Genomic DNA, 17,718 nt, shown 5'->3' with positions numbered 1-17,718 from the left:
TTGTGGCCATTTTCTCTTTAATGGCCTCCATGTCGGCCTTCATCTTCTCTTGTATCTCCTCTACTTCACCCATTACTCTAGCTCTAGCACGAGTTCGGTAAGGGCGCCGTAAAGCGTGTCCTTTTCTTTTTAATAACAATGATTAAGTTCATTTTATTTTATTTTTCAAGGAAAGAATGCAACGAGCAATGCAACTAATGAAAAGCATGGATGTATGCGAATGATGTACAGTTGAAGATTGCGAATTTTTACGTAGGATATGGGGTTGAATCAATTTAGATTTTCAACATGGTCCATGACATCTTTGTCAAGGTGAAACTGGAAGTAACAAGGACATCAACAATCCTAAATATGTTTGGCAGTAGACGAAGCAGTGATGTGACTCGATTCATCTTTTGCCCCAATTTTGCAAGACGGTTACTTCCATATTTCAACTTGACTTGATGAACCTTTTTGTAAAAGCATGAGCTTGGTTCAACCCTATAATCCAAGGAATGGCAATTCTGATCGCCAATACTTCAACAACATCTCATAGGGATGAATGACTCGTGCATACTTTAAGCTTATGCACGGAAAATGTAATTTGAGATGCCCGAAGAAACACCATTTCCTAGTTAACCATGCATTAGGTACCATGTTCAATTATTTTGTTTTTAAGTGAAACGGGTTTATGATCCCAACATGGTTGGCTCGTGGTGCCTAACACATGAAACTAAGAATGTAGTGTGAAGTTTCACGCTTCCCCCTTTTTTGTTTTTGTTTTGTAGAGGAAAACGCAAGGATGAGCAAACATGAAAACAAATGGTATGCAATTTTGCAGATCAAAAAGTTTGTTGAACGCATATGCATGATGATGCCATGACTCATGCAAAATGTGAGGCTGGAATATGATAACGGACAAATGCAGGATATGTCCATTATGATGTTATGAAGAGATGTTTATGCGATGCATGATATGAATGCATTTTACGGACACGAGAGCCCGGAAAATTATCTCTTCTTACTTGCGCATTTGGGGGCGCAGTGCCCCATGTGTACAATTAAGAAGGTGATATGGACCTTCCGGCTTCCCGTGACAAAGGACGAGACCAACATACAATGCATGCTAGAGATAAAATGCGGGAGTGACTTGATTCGCACTGATTTTTGGAGTAAAAACGTGGGATAAACTCATTTTATTCAAAAAGTTATAACTAGTCAAGATCTAAGCGACAATACAAACTTCCTAGCGGTTTCTAATCATATGGTCCATTAAGTCTATCATATGTTGACAATAGCTGAGAAGTCCGTGGATCTTCTTGGGGGCGGAGTAGGTGTCCGCCATTGCTTTGGCCTTGGCTAGCAATCGGGGAAGTTCTTGACTCCTGTTCAAAGTAAGAGCAAATTGGTCCGTCCACATTGTTGCCTCTTGGTGCCATGAATCAATTACCCTCTCCCTTGCTTCGCTTTCTGCTGATATCTTGGCGTACTCATCCTCTAGCCTTTGCTCGTGAGTCGCCGCTAGATTTAGCTTCTCTTTGCACTCATCGATGACGGCCCACATATTCCCTTCAGTCTCGCTTAACTGTTGGGACAAATTTCTTTTCGACCTAAGGTAAGCCTTTAGCTCGTCCTTCAAGATCATGCCTTTGACCCGTGATGATTCCTTTCACCTCTTCGGAGCTTGAGCTTACTATTGCTGCCCTATAAAGCCCCTCAAAACTTTGCTGGCACGTGTTCTTCCTTTCGGGCCTTCTTGGTTTCTCGTTCCAAGGCTTCAGCGGTGGCCATATTGACGTCCCTTAGTTCATCATACTCTTTTCAGACTTTGATGGCTATGGACTTGAACTTCTCTTCGACTACTCGGGCTCTTTCAAGCTCTGCCTTTAGGGCTTGTACCTCATCACTTTCTTCCGAAGCTTTAACCTCATCGTCCCTCACAGTCTTTAGATTTGGGAGCCAATCCAATCCTTGTGTTTGGACTCTCAGCCACTTATGATAGCCGCCGATGATCCCATTACTGCTTCCCCTAAGCTCTCTGTCCTTTCTTCACGCCGCATCCCATGCCTTGCGAACTCCTTGGAGTACCCTCGCGTTGTGGTCACTAAAACCCCGTGCGATGAAAGGCGTGATGCTTTCGTCTAATGGCGCTCCTCTCATGGGGTAGCCAAGCTGTCTTATGGCGAGAACGGGATTATAATTAATACAACCCCTTGTTCCCATCAAGGGAACATTTGGACATCCTTCGCATGAAGATAGAATCTTGATTCTTCCTTCCTTCTAGCGAGGGAACCAATTAACAGACGCCCCCCCATGCTAGCCAAGAGTTGGTCCCAATTCGCCTTTCCTTTTTCGACGCACGAGCGGTAACCTTGTAGCGGATAGACGGGCCTACCTTCTTGGAGAAAAAGGTGTGAAACCAGCCCCACATAGAGAGCTGGAGTACAGCAAACAATCCTTGCATTGCTTTCTTCACATCTTCGGTCGAAGGTGTCATATAGGTCGGCTAGCATAGCGACAACCGGACTTTCCTTGTGGTTATGATAGGCGAGAAAAACGTCGATCGCTGCCAGATCCACCAACCCATCCACATTTGGAAAGAGGACTCCCTCGAAAATCAACAGTGTGAGAATATCTATGAATGGGGTCCACTCGCCTTTATCTGCCAAGATTCTTGCTTTTACCTCCAAATATTTTCTCGGTATTCTGACCACCCCATTTTCGACTTGCCTTTGGCGGTCTAATTCCTGCGCCGAGATTTGGACTTTTTTAGAAATTCTGGCCAATGAGGGGTAGAACCCTGAGAAGAGGTATGGTTTCCTTCCCCCTAGAGGACATCCTAGGATCTCTTCAAATTCTTCCACCATTGGTGATAGCTGGAAGTCCCCAAAGATGAAGCACCTCAACGGCTGATCATAATACTGGGCGAGGGAGGCAATTGGTTCCATGGAGACTTCTACCCTAGCTAGGTCCCAAATGCTTACCATAGGCTTTGCGGAAGGCTTGCCGTTGAAGTTGACCCATTAATTGCCCCAACTTTCATAAAGTGGTGACCTCTAAGCTCTTGATTTTGACTTGATAAAACCTCTTTTTAAGCGAAGGCTTTTGACTTGATCCCATGTTTTACTAAAGTGAAATAAAATCTAGTGCGAATCAAAACTCCGACATCTATCATGGGTGGAATGGATGAATGCATGAAGGAATGCATATGACACGGATGCAATTTATGAATACGGGAGCTCGGGAAATTGTCTCCTTCTCAGATACAACGTCTTGGGGTAGCAAAGTGCCCAACGTATGTATTTAAGAAGGTGACACGGACCCTCCGTTGGTTTGCCCAAGAGAGGGGATTAAGACGGAACCCGCACATGATGCACATGCGAAAGGTACAATACGGGGATGTACATAGTATGATAATATTCACTAAACATAAGCAAACGGGTATATGATACTTATGCATGGCAGTGTGAAAAATGGCACGCAGCGTGTTTGCTCCGTGCCCCTATTTAAGGGACCTATAAGGGAGAGAACTAACTAGGCTTTTAGCAATAATCCCCAAGGTAGTCATATCTCTCTTGATGGTTTCTAGAGGTATCATCCCCTTCGAAGAACATATTGCAGCAGTAGGGACTACTAGCAACAATAAGTTCTAGATGAGGGTTCACTGTAATCAAGCAAGTCGGAGACCTAGCATGATCACAGATTCACCTCCACTCCTTATGTTCCCATGAACCCGGGTATAGGGCCCTTTTTCACTCACAGTGTGTGCAAATAGTGTTAGTGTTTGTGTGCATCAAATGAATAAATATTTACCTCATGCATACATTCTAAAACACACTAAAAGCAACAAATAGTTTATATACACAAGAACATAAGACAAATAAAGGGAAACCAACAAAGGAGAAAGTCATGATAAAACATTGCACAAGATTAAATGGCCTAACTCTCTAAAAAACAGTCCCCAGTGGAGTCGCCAACTGTCGCAACCTACCCTTCGGCGGGAGGGCGACGCTTGACTCGCGGGATGCGTGTTCCACGAAAGGAATACGCGCGGAGTCGCCTCCAACGTTTATTTGAGGAAAACGTCGAAAAAACCGGAAAAGACGCAATCTACGAACTTTTTAAGCAAAAGGTTCGGGAGTTGTATTTACGTACGGGGAAGGTATTAGCACCCCACACGTCCGTCCCAAGGGACGGCAGCCTTTAATCGAATGTGCAAACATGACTTTGATTTTTACGTTCCCTTTTATGTCCTTATATCTTTTATACCTTTTTTATATTTTTTTCTTTTTTGTGGTCGACAAGGGTGTTTCCCTTTGCTCCTACGTATTCCTCAATTTTGCGATGAGGAAATCAGACCTACGTAGTTCTTTCTTTTTGTCAAGTGATTCTTTTTTTTGCTTAAGTGGTGATCATTTTAAGGCGTTGGACCTTAAAAATGATCCATTTTACTTAGTGAGAAATTGAAATGACAAACTTCAAAAGCCTATTTTTGTAGACGAGCTTGACTAGGTGATGCAAGCTCCATTGGAGCTTGTATACCTAGGATCTTCTTCATCAATGGATTCCTTTGCTTCTTGGAAGATGAATGGCAGCGGAATGGAGAAAGGGAAAGAGAGAGGAGACGCCACTTCAAGGAGAAGATGAGTCTAGAAGAAGCTCACCACCATAGGAGGCCATGGATAAGAGCTTGGAGGAAGAAGGAGATGAATGAAGGGAGAGGGAGAGAAGAGCACGAAATTTTGTGCTCTAAATGAGCTTTAAAATCTGAAGTTTAATATTCAAATCATCAAAGTTGAAAAAAATGCACACACATGACCTCTATTTATAGCCTAAGTGTCACACAAAATTGGAGGGAAATTCAAATTTCACTTGAATTTGAAATTGAATTTGTGGAGCCAAACTTTGGAGCCAAAATTTCACTAATTATGATTAGTGAATTTTAGTTATGGTTCAGCCCACTAATCCAAGATCAATTCCAAGATTCTCCACTAAGTGTGCTTAGGTGTCATGAGGCATGAAAAGCATGAAGGACATGCACAAAGTGTGACTATATGATGTGGCAATGGGGTGTAGTAAGCAAATGCTCACCCTCCCTCTAAAATTTAATTGGATTGGGCTTCTACCAATTCAATTAAATTTATTTCCAACCACACCAATCAAATATCCACTTAGTGCATGTGAAATTACAAAACTACCCCTAATACAAAAACTAGTCTAGGTGCCCTAAAATACAAGGGCTGAAAAATCCTATATTTCTAGGGTACCCTACCTACATTATGGAGCCCTAAATACAAGGCCCAAAAATAATGAAACCTTAATCTAATATTTACAAAGATAAGTGGGCTCGTACTTAGCCCATGGGCCCGAAAACTACCCTAAGGCTCATAAGAACCCTAGGGCCTTCTCTTGCATCTCTGGCCCAATCTACTTGGAGTTTTCTATCCAATGCCCTTGCGGGGTAGGATTGCATCACTAGGCGAGTTGATTTTAGCCTTAATTTCACTTTAGTTATTAGTCAATTCGATTAAGAATGAGAAATTCCAAAGAGAAAACGTCCGATTGATTTTTCGCTTTATTTTACTAAAAGATGTTTTTTTTATTATTATATTATTTTTTACCTCTTTTTTTATTTCCAACGTGGTTACGGCACGACCGAACGGTCGGAATTCATTTTAACCGAAGTTAACGGATAATACAATTCAAACGTTCGGTGGAAATTAATTTTATTTTTTAGTTGAGCGAGAAATGACTTAAGTAAAATGGCTTAAGCATGTCAACAGGGGGTATAAAAAGTAAACAAAACGAAAATAAAAATGCGCGAAACACAATGTGGACCACTACGGGTACATAGAATGAATCGAAAAGCTTGGTTCGAGGTACTTACCCGTTGAAGATCGAAGAACGATGAAGAACGTCGAAGAACGGTCGAAAACCTTCGCGAAATTCCTCACGGAAAACGTTACGGAAACGTTTCGGAAGCGCCTCGGCTTAGATTTTCTTCACGGAAACAATTTTTCCAAGCAAATTCGAAAGAGAGAGAAGTGCCAACGGGGCTGAACCCTTTTCTTCTTCACTTCCTCCCCTATTTATAGCAAAATAGGGGAGGTGGTTGCCGCCCAGCTCGCCCAAGCGAGCCAGGTTGCTTCCTCCAGAAGCAACAGCCTTCTGGAGGAATATTCTGGAGGGCCCAAGTGGGCCTGGGTGCTATTTGCACCCCTATTTTTACTAAGTACACCCCCTCTGCTTTTTTTTGTGATTCTTTTTTCGTAAAGTTACGGAAACTTATGAATTTTGTAACGATACTTGTTTTCTTTCCGTAATGTTACGGAACCTTGCGGATTACATAATCATCCCCTTTTTGACTTACGGAATGTTACGGAACCTCACTTAATTATGCAACGATGCTTCCATTTGATTTCCGGTGTGTCACGGAAACTTACGGATTGTGCATCAATATTTTTTTGGTTTTCCGGCATGTCCTGGAATTTCACAAATTGCCTAATGATGGGTGCCAAGCACCTCGCAAGGACCAAAGAAAGGTCGCATGTCATCAAGCAAAGGTCCCCGGACGAAATTAGGGTATGACAACAGCAGAAGGAGAAATGCTGTGAGGGGGCTGCTGATTGATGGTTCTTGGGTAGAAAACCCTAACTGATTAAGGCTAAAGTCAAGCAACATTTTCAGAGCAGATTTTCTGAACCTCATTTGCTCAGACCCAATTTAGATGGAGTTTCTTTTAATGTCCTGTCCCCAATCCAGAGAGACTTGATGGTTGAGCCATTTAAAGAGGAGGAGATATATTCTGCAGTGTGGGCCTGTGGCAATGATAAAAGCCCAGGGCCAGATGGGCTTAATTTCAAATTTATTAAGCATTTTCTGAATGAGCTGAAACCTGAATTCTTAAGGTTTTTGGCAGAATTTCATGGAATGTTGCTTTTCCTAAGGGCCTCAATTCTTCATTCATTGCTCTTATCCCTAAGCTCAGGGATCCTCAACATATTAGTCATTTTAGACCTATATCCCTCATAGGCTGTGTATACAAGATTATTGCTAAAATCCTATCTAATAGGCTTAGTAAGGTTTTGAATCACCTTATTGATGAAAGACAGTCAACATTTGTTAAGGGTAGACAACTGCTACATGGAGTCTTGATTGCTAGTGAGGTTGTTGAGGAGGCTAGGAGGCTAAAGAAATCTTGCTTGGTGTTTAAAGTGGACTTTGAAAAATCTTATGACTCTGTGCCTTGGCAATTCCTATTTTATATGATGAGAAGAATGAGGTTTCATGAAAGGTGGATTGGTTGGGTTAAAGGATGCCTCACATCAGCCTCAATATCCATCCTTGTAAATGGAAGCCCAACTGATGAATTTAAGCCTCGGAGAGGATTGAGACAAGGGGATCCCTTGGCCCCTTTATTATTTGTCTTGGTTGCTGAAAGGTTAACAGGATTGATGAGGGAAGCAGTGTCTAGAAACTTATTTCACAGCTTTATGGTGGGGAAGAACAAGGTCCAGTGAATATTCTCCAGTTTGCGGATGACACCATCTTCTTTGGGGAAGCTTCTATGGATAATGTTTGTGTTATCAAGGCTATTCTTAGAAGCTTTGAAATAGCTTCTGGCCTAAGAATCAATTTTTCTAAGAGCCAACTCGAAGCAATTGGTCAATCTGAACAGTGGATCAGATTTGCTGTTGATTTCTTGAACTGTGGTCCACTACAACTTCCTTTCTGCTATCTTGGGCTGCCTATAGGTGTCAGTCTGAGAAGGAAGGTGGTGTAGGAACCTATTATCAATAAATTCGAGGCTAGATTGAACAAATAGAGGCAGAGAAGTATATCAATGGCTGGCAGAATCACCCTAACTAATGTTGTCTTAATAGCTCTGCCCTTGTTGTGCATGTCTTTTTTCAGGGCTCCTTCAGCATTGATTAACAAGCTCACTACCACCCAAAGAAATTTTCTTTGGGGTGGTAATCAAGAAGGGAAGAAGATACCTTAGGTGGCATGGAGTCAAGTGTGTGCTCCTAGAGAAAGGGGAGGATTGGGAGTTAAAGACATTAAAGCTTTCTAGAAAGCTCTCTTAATCAAATGGAAATGGACGATGTTTCAGCATCCAAATCAACTATGGAATAGAATTTTAATTTCAAAGTACAAGGGATGGAGAGGCTTACCTGAGGGGCCCACAAGACAGTATTTCTCATACTGTTGGTCTGATTTGAGGTCCACTATTAATCACAGCAGTATGGAAGATGTTTCCAGCCAATTCATTTGGAAGCTGGGTAGGGGTGATCAAATTCTTTTTTGGGAAGACTCTTGGGTGGAAGGTGGAATAAGGATAAAAGATAAATTTCCTGAATTGTACCAAATCTCATCTCAAAAATTTCAGACAGTGGCAAGCATGGGATCCTTTTGTGAATTTGGGTGGGAATGGAGCTTTTCTTGGAGGCGCAATCTATTTGATAATGAAATGGGAAGAGCCTCAGAGTTTATTGATCAAACTGCTGCAATTAGTCCATCTGCAAGTTTGAAAGACTCTTGGGTGTGAGGAGCTGACCCTAATGGAATTTTCTCTACCAATTCTGCCTATCTTTGTGTCAAAGTTGAACATCTTGATGAAGATCAGTGTCTTGGTTTCCAGCACCTATGGAACATCAAAATCCCTCCTAGAGCTCTAGTTTTTGCTTTGAGACTTCTGTGGGACAGATTGCCCACTAAGGATAATTTAATTAGGAGGCATGTTACCATTGAAAATGATCTTTGCCCCTTTTGTCAAAACAAAGCTGAATCTGCCTCTCATTTGTTCTTCTTGTGTCATAAAGTTATGCCTCTATGGTGGGAATTTAATTCGTGGGTTAAGGAACCTAGAGTGTTCCATTGTAGGCCTATGGATAATTTCCTTCAGCACTCTCCCATGGCAGGATTAAAGGATACCAACAGAAGGTGGAAAATTTGGTGGATAGCAGCTACAACATCAATATGGAAGCTCAGAAATGACATTATCTTCAACAATCATCCTTTTTTCATCTCGAAGCTGGTGGATAATACAATTTTCCTCTCTTGGTCTTGGATGAGGGGGTGGGAAAAGGATTTTAATGTTCCTTTTCACCAATGGTCCTCATCTATGGCTTTGGCTTTTATGTAGTGTTTATGTTGTTGGGCTGGGATGTATTGTTTCTGTTGGGTTGATGGATAGTTTTAATTGCCTTTCTGTTCCAGGAGATCTTACCTCATGTGGCTTCTTGTAGTACTTCAGGTACTATGTAACTTCTATTATATATTTAATATAATTTTGGCCGTTCAAAAAAAACGAAATGGCCATAGAGGGGGATAAGGAGAAGGATTTGCCTCTTGAGGTAATTCTGCCTTATAGCAACAATTCGAATATAAAGAAGAAAAGTAGGGTCAATGTTCCCATTGGTCAATATGACTTAAAGGTAGCAAGTGAGGAAGTGGGCCAGCGGATAAGTGGCCCAACTCATTCTACCACAAAGTTATGTGAGAAGAAAGGAGGTGTTGAGAAGTAATGGAAAGGCCCAACAGTTTAAGGAACCAGCTGTGGACTCAAACTCAGTTTCTAAAATTGATTCCATGCCTTCAATACAATAGGACCCAATAGAGCTGCAATGTGCTCTTTTAAAGGAAATGGGCTTGACTTATGGGGAAGATGCCAATAAGGTTAAGAGGCTTATATTGGATATGGAAAATAGAGATGATATGATGGCAGCTGAGAGGGGAATTAAAAAACATCAATCATGATCATCCTATCTTATAATTCCAGAGGTTTGGGGAGGGGGATTAAGTGGGCTGCCATTAGAAGGCTCATTTTAAAGCACAAAGTGTCTTGGTCGATTTTGAAAAGGCTTATGACTCAGTGTTTTGGTCTTTCTTGGATTATATGTTGTTTAGGTTGCGTTTTTGCCTAAAATGGAGAAAATGGATATCAGCCTGCCTCCAATCAACAACCATATCAGTTCTAATTAATGGTAGCCCTTCTAAGGAGTTTGTCCCTACAAGAGGGCTGAGACAAGGGGACCCTTTAGCTCATTTTCTTTTCAACATAGTAGGTGAAGGAATCACTGCTATGATGAGGGAAGCAGTCCAGAAAAATCTCCATAGCAGTTTCTTAGTTGGAAAGAAAAAGGAAGCTACCAATATATTGTAGTATGCTGATGATACTGTTTTTGTGGGTGAGGCTGCCTGGGAGAATGTCTATGTTTTGAAGGCTTTGCTTAGAGGCTTTGAATTGTCTTTTGGCCTAAAGATTAATTTTGTTAAAAGTCAGTTTGGGATCTTAGGAGGTGGAGTCAATTGGGCTCTTGAAGCAACCCATATCCTGAATTGTAGGCAAATGGATTATCCTTTTTACTATCTAGGCATTCCTATTGGGGCTAATCCTTCAAGCCAGCTGGTGTGGGAGCCTCTCATCAATAAATTTGAATCTAAATTATCCAAATGGGCCCAGAAAGATATATCCATGGGTGGGAAGATCACCCTTATAAATTTTGTCCTGAATGCTCTTCCAATTTATCTCCTCTCCTTTTTCAAGATACCTCAAAGGATAGTTCAAAGATTGATATCCTTACAAAGGAATTTTCTGTGGGGTGGAGATAATGACCATAAGAAAATTCCTTGGGTGAAGTGGGCTGATATTTGTCTGCCCAAGACTGATGGGGGTTTGGGGATCAAGGATATTTTGAAATTCAATGTAGCTTTGATGGGAAGATGGATATGGGCCTTTGCATCTGATCAGCAGCAGCTTTGGGCCAGAATTATAAACTCTAAATATGGAGGTTGGTCAGAATTCCAAAATAGTAGAGACAAAGGGGGTTATTCTCATTGGTGGAGGGACCTTAGAAAGTTGTATCACCAGTCTGATCACAGTATTTTTCAAAACCATTTGACTTGGAAGGTTGGATGTGGGGGAAAAATCAAATTTTGGACAGATAAGTGGCTAGGGGAAGACTGCACTCTTGAGCAGAAATATAATCAGTTTTTCCTGATTAGTAGACAACAAAAATCTCTCATTTCAGAGATAGGTGAATTTACTCATGATAGTTGGAGGTGGGACATGAAGTGTAGGAGGAACTTATTTGATCATGAAAGTGATTTAGCTGTGCAGTTTATGGAGGAAATCAGTTCTATTCCTATTCAGATCATTGTCCTATTCTAATTAAAGCTAAAAATGTGGATTGGGGTCCTAAACCTTTTAGGATATTAAACTGCTGGCTAACAGATAATTCTTTCAAAGAAGTAGTCAATCAATGCTGGAATTCTGCCCAAGTTTCAGGATGGGGAGCATATGTATTAAAAGAAAAAATCAAAAGGTTGAAGTGCAGATTAAAGATATGGAACAAGGAAGAATGTGGGGATATCTTTAAAAAAGTCCAGCACTTGGAAGTGGAGCTTAATAAATTAGAGGAGGACACATTGCATAGACAGATGACTGATTTGGAAATTTCAAGAAGAAAGAAGCTGCAGGAAGATTTGTGGGTGGCTGCCCAGGCCCATGAAGCATTGCTTAGGCACAAATCTAGATCAAGATGGTTAAAGGAGGGAGACTGCAACACTAGATTTTTCCATATCAAGGTGAATGCAAATAGAAATACAAATTGCATCAAAGGACTACTCATTGAAGGTGAATGGACAGATGAACCTAATAAGGTGAAGGAAGAAATTAGAACCTTCTTCTCCAACAGATTCCAAGAAGCATATTTTTAGAGACCTAAGATTGATGGTATCAATTTCAAAACCATAGACCAACAGCAGAATTCCATGCCTGTGGCCCCTTTTCAGGAGATTGAAATTCAGAATGTTGTTTGGGAATATGGCAATGACAAGAGCCCAGGTCCTGATGGCATTAATTTCTAGCATAGACCAAAAAGGTTTTTCAAGCATTGTGTTGTTACAAATTACAAATAAAGTATTAGGGATGACAGGGGTATTCTATAATACCTGTAACCACTTAATTTTAGACACTGGAAGAAAAAGATATGACAATCTTTTCCAATGAAAGCAAATCATTCAATTAATATGAACATCACTAATTTTTTATAGAAAAAAATGAAGAAAAGTATACTAATTCATTTTCACTCTATGCTAGAAATCTACCAAAACATGCACACAAAATTTGGTTGAAAACAAAAATCCAGGCTTCCAAACAACAAAAACTGGATACAAACTTAAACCAACAAAAACTGGATACAGAAAGAACACTATACTTACCTAGGATCAGCTCCAGACAAGGATAGATCAACCCACCCAGTTGGCTTCACGAGTTCCACGGTCTTAATCTCCTAAAAATGTTCCCAAAGTCAACACCAAATAATTAAGCATAATCATCCCAATCAAACACAAACCAATAAAATAAAAATTTACCTTCAAGTTGTGAAAACCATCACCGGCACGGATGGAAACTTTGCTCGGCGTGTAACTCTCGTCAAGCTTGAAAACCACGTAAAGCACAATCAACTGCCACAACAAAATGAAACCCCACATTACAATTCTTATTGATACTTTTATATGATTAGCCAAGTGGACAAAAATTATCCAATAATTTGATAAGAACCTTCGGACAATGCCACCGCACTGATTAAGAACTTACTAAGAAGAGCAACAAACTAAGGTAGAGCTCATACCTTGTTAACTGGCAGCGTAGAAAGCTTTGAGCTTTGAGCACCCACGACTGTTCCAAGAGCAATGTAGGGTTTTCTTCGACCCACAGTTCCAAGAGCAGTGTAGGGTTTTCTTCGACCCACAGTTCCAACAACAGTGTAGGGTTTTCTTCGACTTTTCTTCGATAGGAGGTTCTGTGGGTTCCAGCGAGCGGTTTCCGACAGTATCGAAATCAATGTGGGGCAATGTGGGGGTCGACCGAGCGGTTTCCGGCAGATTTCAGGTGGGAGGAGAAAGAGAAGAGAAAGTGCAGCAGGGTTTTCGAGCGCGCGAGTTGTGAAATTTCAACACATTTTAACTTATTAACATAACAACATCAACATTTGTTTTTTAAGGATAACCGATGTTAGGATGAATCTGTTAACATCGGTTTTGTAAAAACCGATGTTAACATCAACAAGGTAACATCGGTTTCTCAAAAAACCGATGTTCAGTTCAACTCCTTAACATCGGTTTTGTCAAAACCGATGTTAACACTATGAAGTTAACATCGGTTTTTACAAAACCGATGTTAACATATTCATCCTAACATCATGTTCACATCGGTTATTTAAATAACCGATGTTAACATTAAGTAGTTAACATCGGTTTTTATAAAACCGATGTTAAGTAACTCCATTTATTTACAAAAATGCCACCGCACTTTCGTTAACATCGGTTTTTGCAATAACCAATGTTAATTGACCGATGTAGAAAGCCTTTTTTTTAGTAGTCAAGGCTCCCAAATCAAGTCCTCATAACAACACCTCATTTATTCAACTTCACTTCTTTTCTTCTTTTTTTTTTGAATAGTACGAATTTGCAGAATTTGCAGCAATTGAATTTTTTTTTCAATTTTTTTAAAATTTATTTATTTATTTATTTTCATTTTTTTAACAATACAAATTTGAAGAATAAAGCAAGAACTAGGCAATATACAGATACATCAAGCATGGCCAAAATAAAACATTAAGCATGGCCAAAAATTATATCTTCTAATGAAACATACCCCCCACACTTATTCCCAACTTATTCCCAAAACAATTCCAATGCTCCAAAATTCCTTAAGGGTAGGGTGATATCATGGTTTTTCACTTAAGGCTTGTAATGAGCTTCAAACAAAAGAAAGGGGAACATAGGCTGAAAGGGGCTATCAAAGGAATTAATTCAAGGTAAGTCAATTTGGCTAGAAGTCTATAAGAACAAAATTGCCTAAATCATTTCCAAATATGCATGTGAATTAGGAAGCATCAACAAGAATCAAGCCAAGGCTATTGTGCAAGAAACCAATGGGGCAAAACACACCAAAAGATTATGGTGATGGATGGCTCAAATTCTCACAAAGGTAAACTTATCACTTTCAAATTGAGCTTTCAAAACTATCATGACATGTAGAGGAAAAACAGGGATTTCAAATCACAAAATGTCAAGAGACTTTTATTTTCAGAACAATTACCCATTTCTTGAACATATCCTATAATTCAAAGAAAAATATGCAAAGTTGTACATGCAAATAGAATTGACCTAAAATATTAAACTAGAAACCCAACAAAACTAACAAAATTAACAAATTTAACAAAACTAGCAAAACCAAAGAACACTCCCCCCCCCCCCCCCAATACTTAAACAACACATTGTCCTCAATGTAGCACAAGTAAAAGATTAAAAGCAATTAAACCATCAAATAGAATAGGACAAATGTAATAAAAGTAAAGGAGGAGATAGGAAAAGAAAAACTCCCTAAGTCATGGTGGAAAAGAAGTAAGCTGAAGTAAGGAAATCTTTTGAGCAAGGACAACCCCCAATGTGCAATTGGATGCATCGCACATTAGCTCAAATAGAGTTGTCCAATCAGGTGCCTTGCTAAAATCTCTTATAAAGCGCCTGTAGAATCCTGCATGACCAAGAAAAGATCGCACCTCTCGCACGCAAGAGGGGTAAGGCAATTGTGAAATAACAGAAATTTTTGCAGGATCTACTTCAATGCCCTTATTGGAAATAATGTGGCCTAAAACTATACCTTGCTCAACCATAAAATGACATTTTTCAAAATTTAGAACAAGGTTAGTTTCAGTGCATCTATTCAAAACCTTTTCCAGACTATCCAAACAAACATCAAAAGAGGATCCATATACAGTGAAATCATCCATCAACACCTCTATGCAAATTTCTAAAAAATCACTAAAAATACTAATAAAAGGTTATTAAAATGAACAGTTATATCACCAAACTCCATAGATAGTGTGCCTGCATATACATCTATCTTAGTTCTAGCAGTTTTCATAAAAGGTCTTCCTAGAATGATGGGAACTGATCCTTTAGAAAATCCCTCCTCCATATTCAAAATATAAAAATCAACAGGGAAAATCAGTTCACTAACTCTAACTAAGACATCCTCTATGAAACCAGCAGGATAGGCAACACTTCTATTAGCCAAATGAATTACCACATCAGTTGACTGCTGTCGCAACCTACCCTTTTGTGGGCGAGCGAGGCGAGGCTCACGGGTGCGTCTTCCAAAGGAGGAAAATGCACGGAGTCGCCACCAATGTTTATTTGTGGAAAACATCGGAAAAATCGAAGGAAACCGGTCATAAAGAATATTCCAGATTCGGGAGTTGTATTTATGTTTGAGGAAGGTATTAGCACCTCTCACGTTTGTCCCAAAGGACAACAGCCTTAAATTAGAATTGTGTGAAATTGTGTATCTAAACTTTTATTTCTTTTTTTATTTTTGAGGTCGACAAAAGCGGGGGTCTTGCTCCTACGTACCCTCCATCGAAGAGGAAATCAGACCTACGTAGTTCTTTCTAAAAGGAAAATCAAGCGATTCTTTTTACTTGGAAGGAGGTCCTTTTAAGGCGTTGGACCTTAAAATGACCCATTTTTACTTGGTGAGAAAAACTGAGGTATCGAACCTTAAAATCCTTTTTAGTGATTTTTTGCAGACGAGCTTGACTTTGCGAGTTGATTTTAGCCTTAGTTTCACTTTAGTTATTAGTCAATTCAATCAAAAAACTGAAATCCCAAAGAGAAACGTCCGATTGCATTTTTTTTGTTTTATTTTACTAAAAGATATTTTTTTTATTATATTATTATTTTACCTCTTTTTGGTTTCCAACGTGGTTACGGCATGACCGAACGGTCAGATTTTATTTTAACGCAAATTAACAGATATTACAAATCAAATGATCGGTGGAAATTTATTTTATTTTTTGATTAGGCGAGAAAATGACTTAAGTAAATGACTGAAGCACGTCAAAAGGGGGTACCGAAAGTAAATGAAACGAAAATAAAAGTATGCGAAACAAATGGGGACCACCAAGGGTACATAGAATGAATTGAAAAGTTCGATTTCGGGAACTTACCGGTTGAAGACCGCAGAACGACGAAGAACGAACGGTGAAGAACGGCTGAAAATCTTCACGAAATCACCCACAGAAACATTATGGAAGCGCCTCGGCTTGGATTTTCTTCACGGAAACAATTTTCCTCACCAATTTTAAGTGATTACGAAATGCCAAGAGAGCTTAACCCTTTTCTTCTTCACTCCTCCCTCTATTTATAGGAAAATAGGGGAGGAGCTTGCCACCCAGCTCGCCCAGGCGAGCCAGGTTGCTTCCTCCAGAAGCAACCGCCTACTGGAGGAACAATCTGGAAGGCCCAAGTGGGCTTGGTTTCTATTTGCACCCCTTTTTTACTAAATACACCCCTTTGCTTTTTTGGTGATTCTTTTTCCGTAACGTTACGAAACTTTACGAATTTCGTAACAATACTTGTTTTCTTCCTGTAAGCTTACGGAACCTTATGGGTCATGTAATTACTCCTTTTTTAGCTTTCGGAATGTTACGAAAACTCACAGATTGCGTAACAATACTTCCTTTTGATTTCCGGCATGTTACGGAATTTCACGGATTGCGTAACAATGCTTCCTTTTGATTTTCGGCATGTCTCAGACGTATTGTGCAACAAAGGGTGCCAAGTACCTCGAAGCGGTCAACCAAAGGTTACATGCCATCAAACAATAGTCCCCGGATGAAATTAGGGTATGACAACTGCAAAGGACCTAGAGATAGAGAATTAAAAATAGACAGAGGCATAACACTAACAGAAGCTCATAAATCTAGCATGGCATTGTCAAACTTATTGTTCCCTATAATACAAGGTATGCTGAATGTACCTGGATCAATGCATTGTCAAACTTATTGTTCCCTATAATCTAGCATGGCATTGTCAAACTTATTTTTCAGGGATTTGGGGAACAAATTTACCAATCAATGCGGAGACATTTCTGCCCATACTAATTCTTTCACTTCCTTTAAGCTTCCGCTTATTAGTGCACAGCTCCTTCAAGAATTTAGCATATCTTGGAATTTGCTTTATTGCATCCAGCAGAGGTATGTTTACCTCTACTTTTCTAAATGCTTCCAAGATCTCCTTGTCTACCTCTTATATTTTTTTTTGGAAATCGCTCTTGGAGGGAATGGAAGAGGGATATGCTGCTCTCTTTAGATTCACCTGCATAGAAAATTGTTAGGTAACTTACTCTTTAAATTTTTGTCATCATCTTTTTCTAGGGTAGAGTGAAGTTGGGCAGGTTCATTTGCGGATGAGGAAAATATTGCTGGTTGAGGTCCTTGACACTCCTTTCCTGACCTCAATGTAATGGCACTCACATTTTTGGGATTCTGGACAGATTGAGAAGGTAATCTGTCAGAATTCGAGGACTGTTGTTGATTTAACTGTGTAGCCAATTGTCCAATCTGATTAGTTAAGCTCTGAATGGAGGCTCTGGTCTCATGTTGAAACTACATGTTTTGCATAGTCATCTGTCTCACAAGTTCTTCAAGGGAAGGTTGCGGAGGGGCCTCAACTGTTTGTTGTTTCTGGGGCTGTTGTTTTTGTTGTTGTTGTTGTTGCTGCTGGATTGGTGGAGGAACGTATGGTCTGCTTGGGCCAACAGCATTCTGAAAATAAGGCTGTTGTTGTTGCTGGTGTTGTGAACGACTCGACCATCTAAGGTTGGGATACTTCCTCCTCCCGAGATTGTACCTGTTGCTGGAGAGGTCATAATTGTTCTGTTGT

At 40.0% G+C, this 17,718-nt stretch overlaps 1 protein-coding gene across 1 annotated transcript; it reads left to right on the top strand.

The window, feature by feature from the left end:
* The first annotated feature begins 6,750 nt into the window (after positions 1 to 6,750).
* Positions 6,751 to 7,499, top strand: LOC121172834 (secreted RxLR effector protein 78-like). Its single transcript, XM_041005468.1, has 2 exons — positions 6,751 to 6,887; positions 7,052 to 7,499. Exons 1-2 carry the CDS (start codon positions 6,751 to 6,753, stop codon positions 7,497 to 7,499), a joined length of 585 nt encoding a protein of 194 aa, XP_040861402.1.
* Positions 7,500 to 17,718: the final 10,219 nt, after the last annotated feature.

This window comes from Glycine max, chromosome 9, assembly GCF_000004515.6.
Source record: "Glycine max cultivar Williams 82 chromosome 9, Glycine_max_v4.0, whole genome shotgun sequence".
NCBI lineage: Eukaryota > Viridiplantae > Streptophyta > Magnoliopsida > Fabales > Fabaceae > Glycine > Glycine max.
This window is presented reverse-complemented; position numbering and strand designations above follow the sequence as displayed.

Excerpts from the sequence above, each read along its gene's own strand:
- LOC121172834 (XM_041005468.1), top strand. The coding sequence starts at position 6,751 with ATGGTTGAGCCATTTAAAGAGGAGGAGATATATTCTGCAGTGTGGGCC. Across the intron at positions 6,888-7,051 it reads CTGAAACCTGAATTCTTAAG|GCTTAGTAAGGTTTTGAATC; the intron begins GTTTTTGGCAGA and ends CCTATCTAATAG.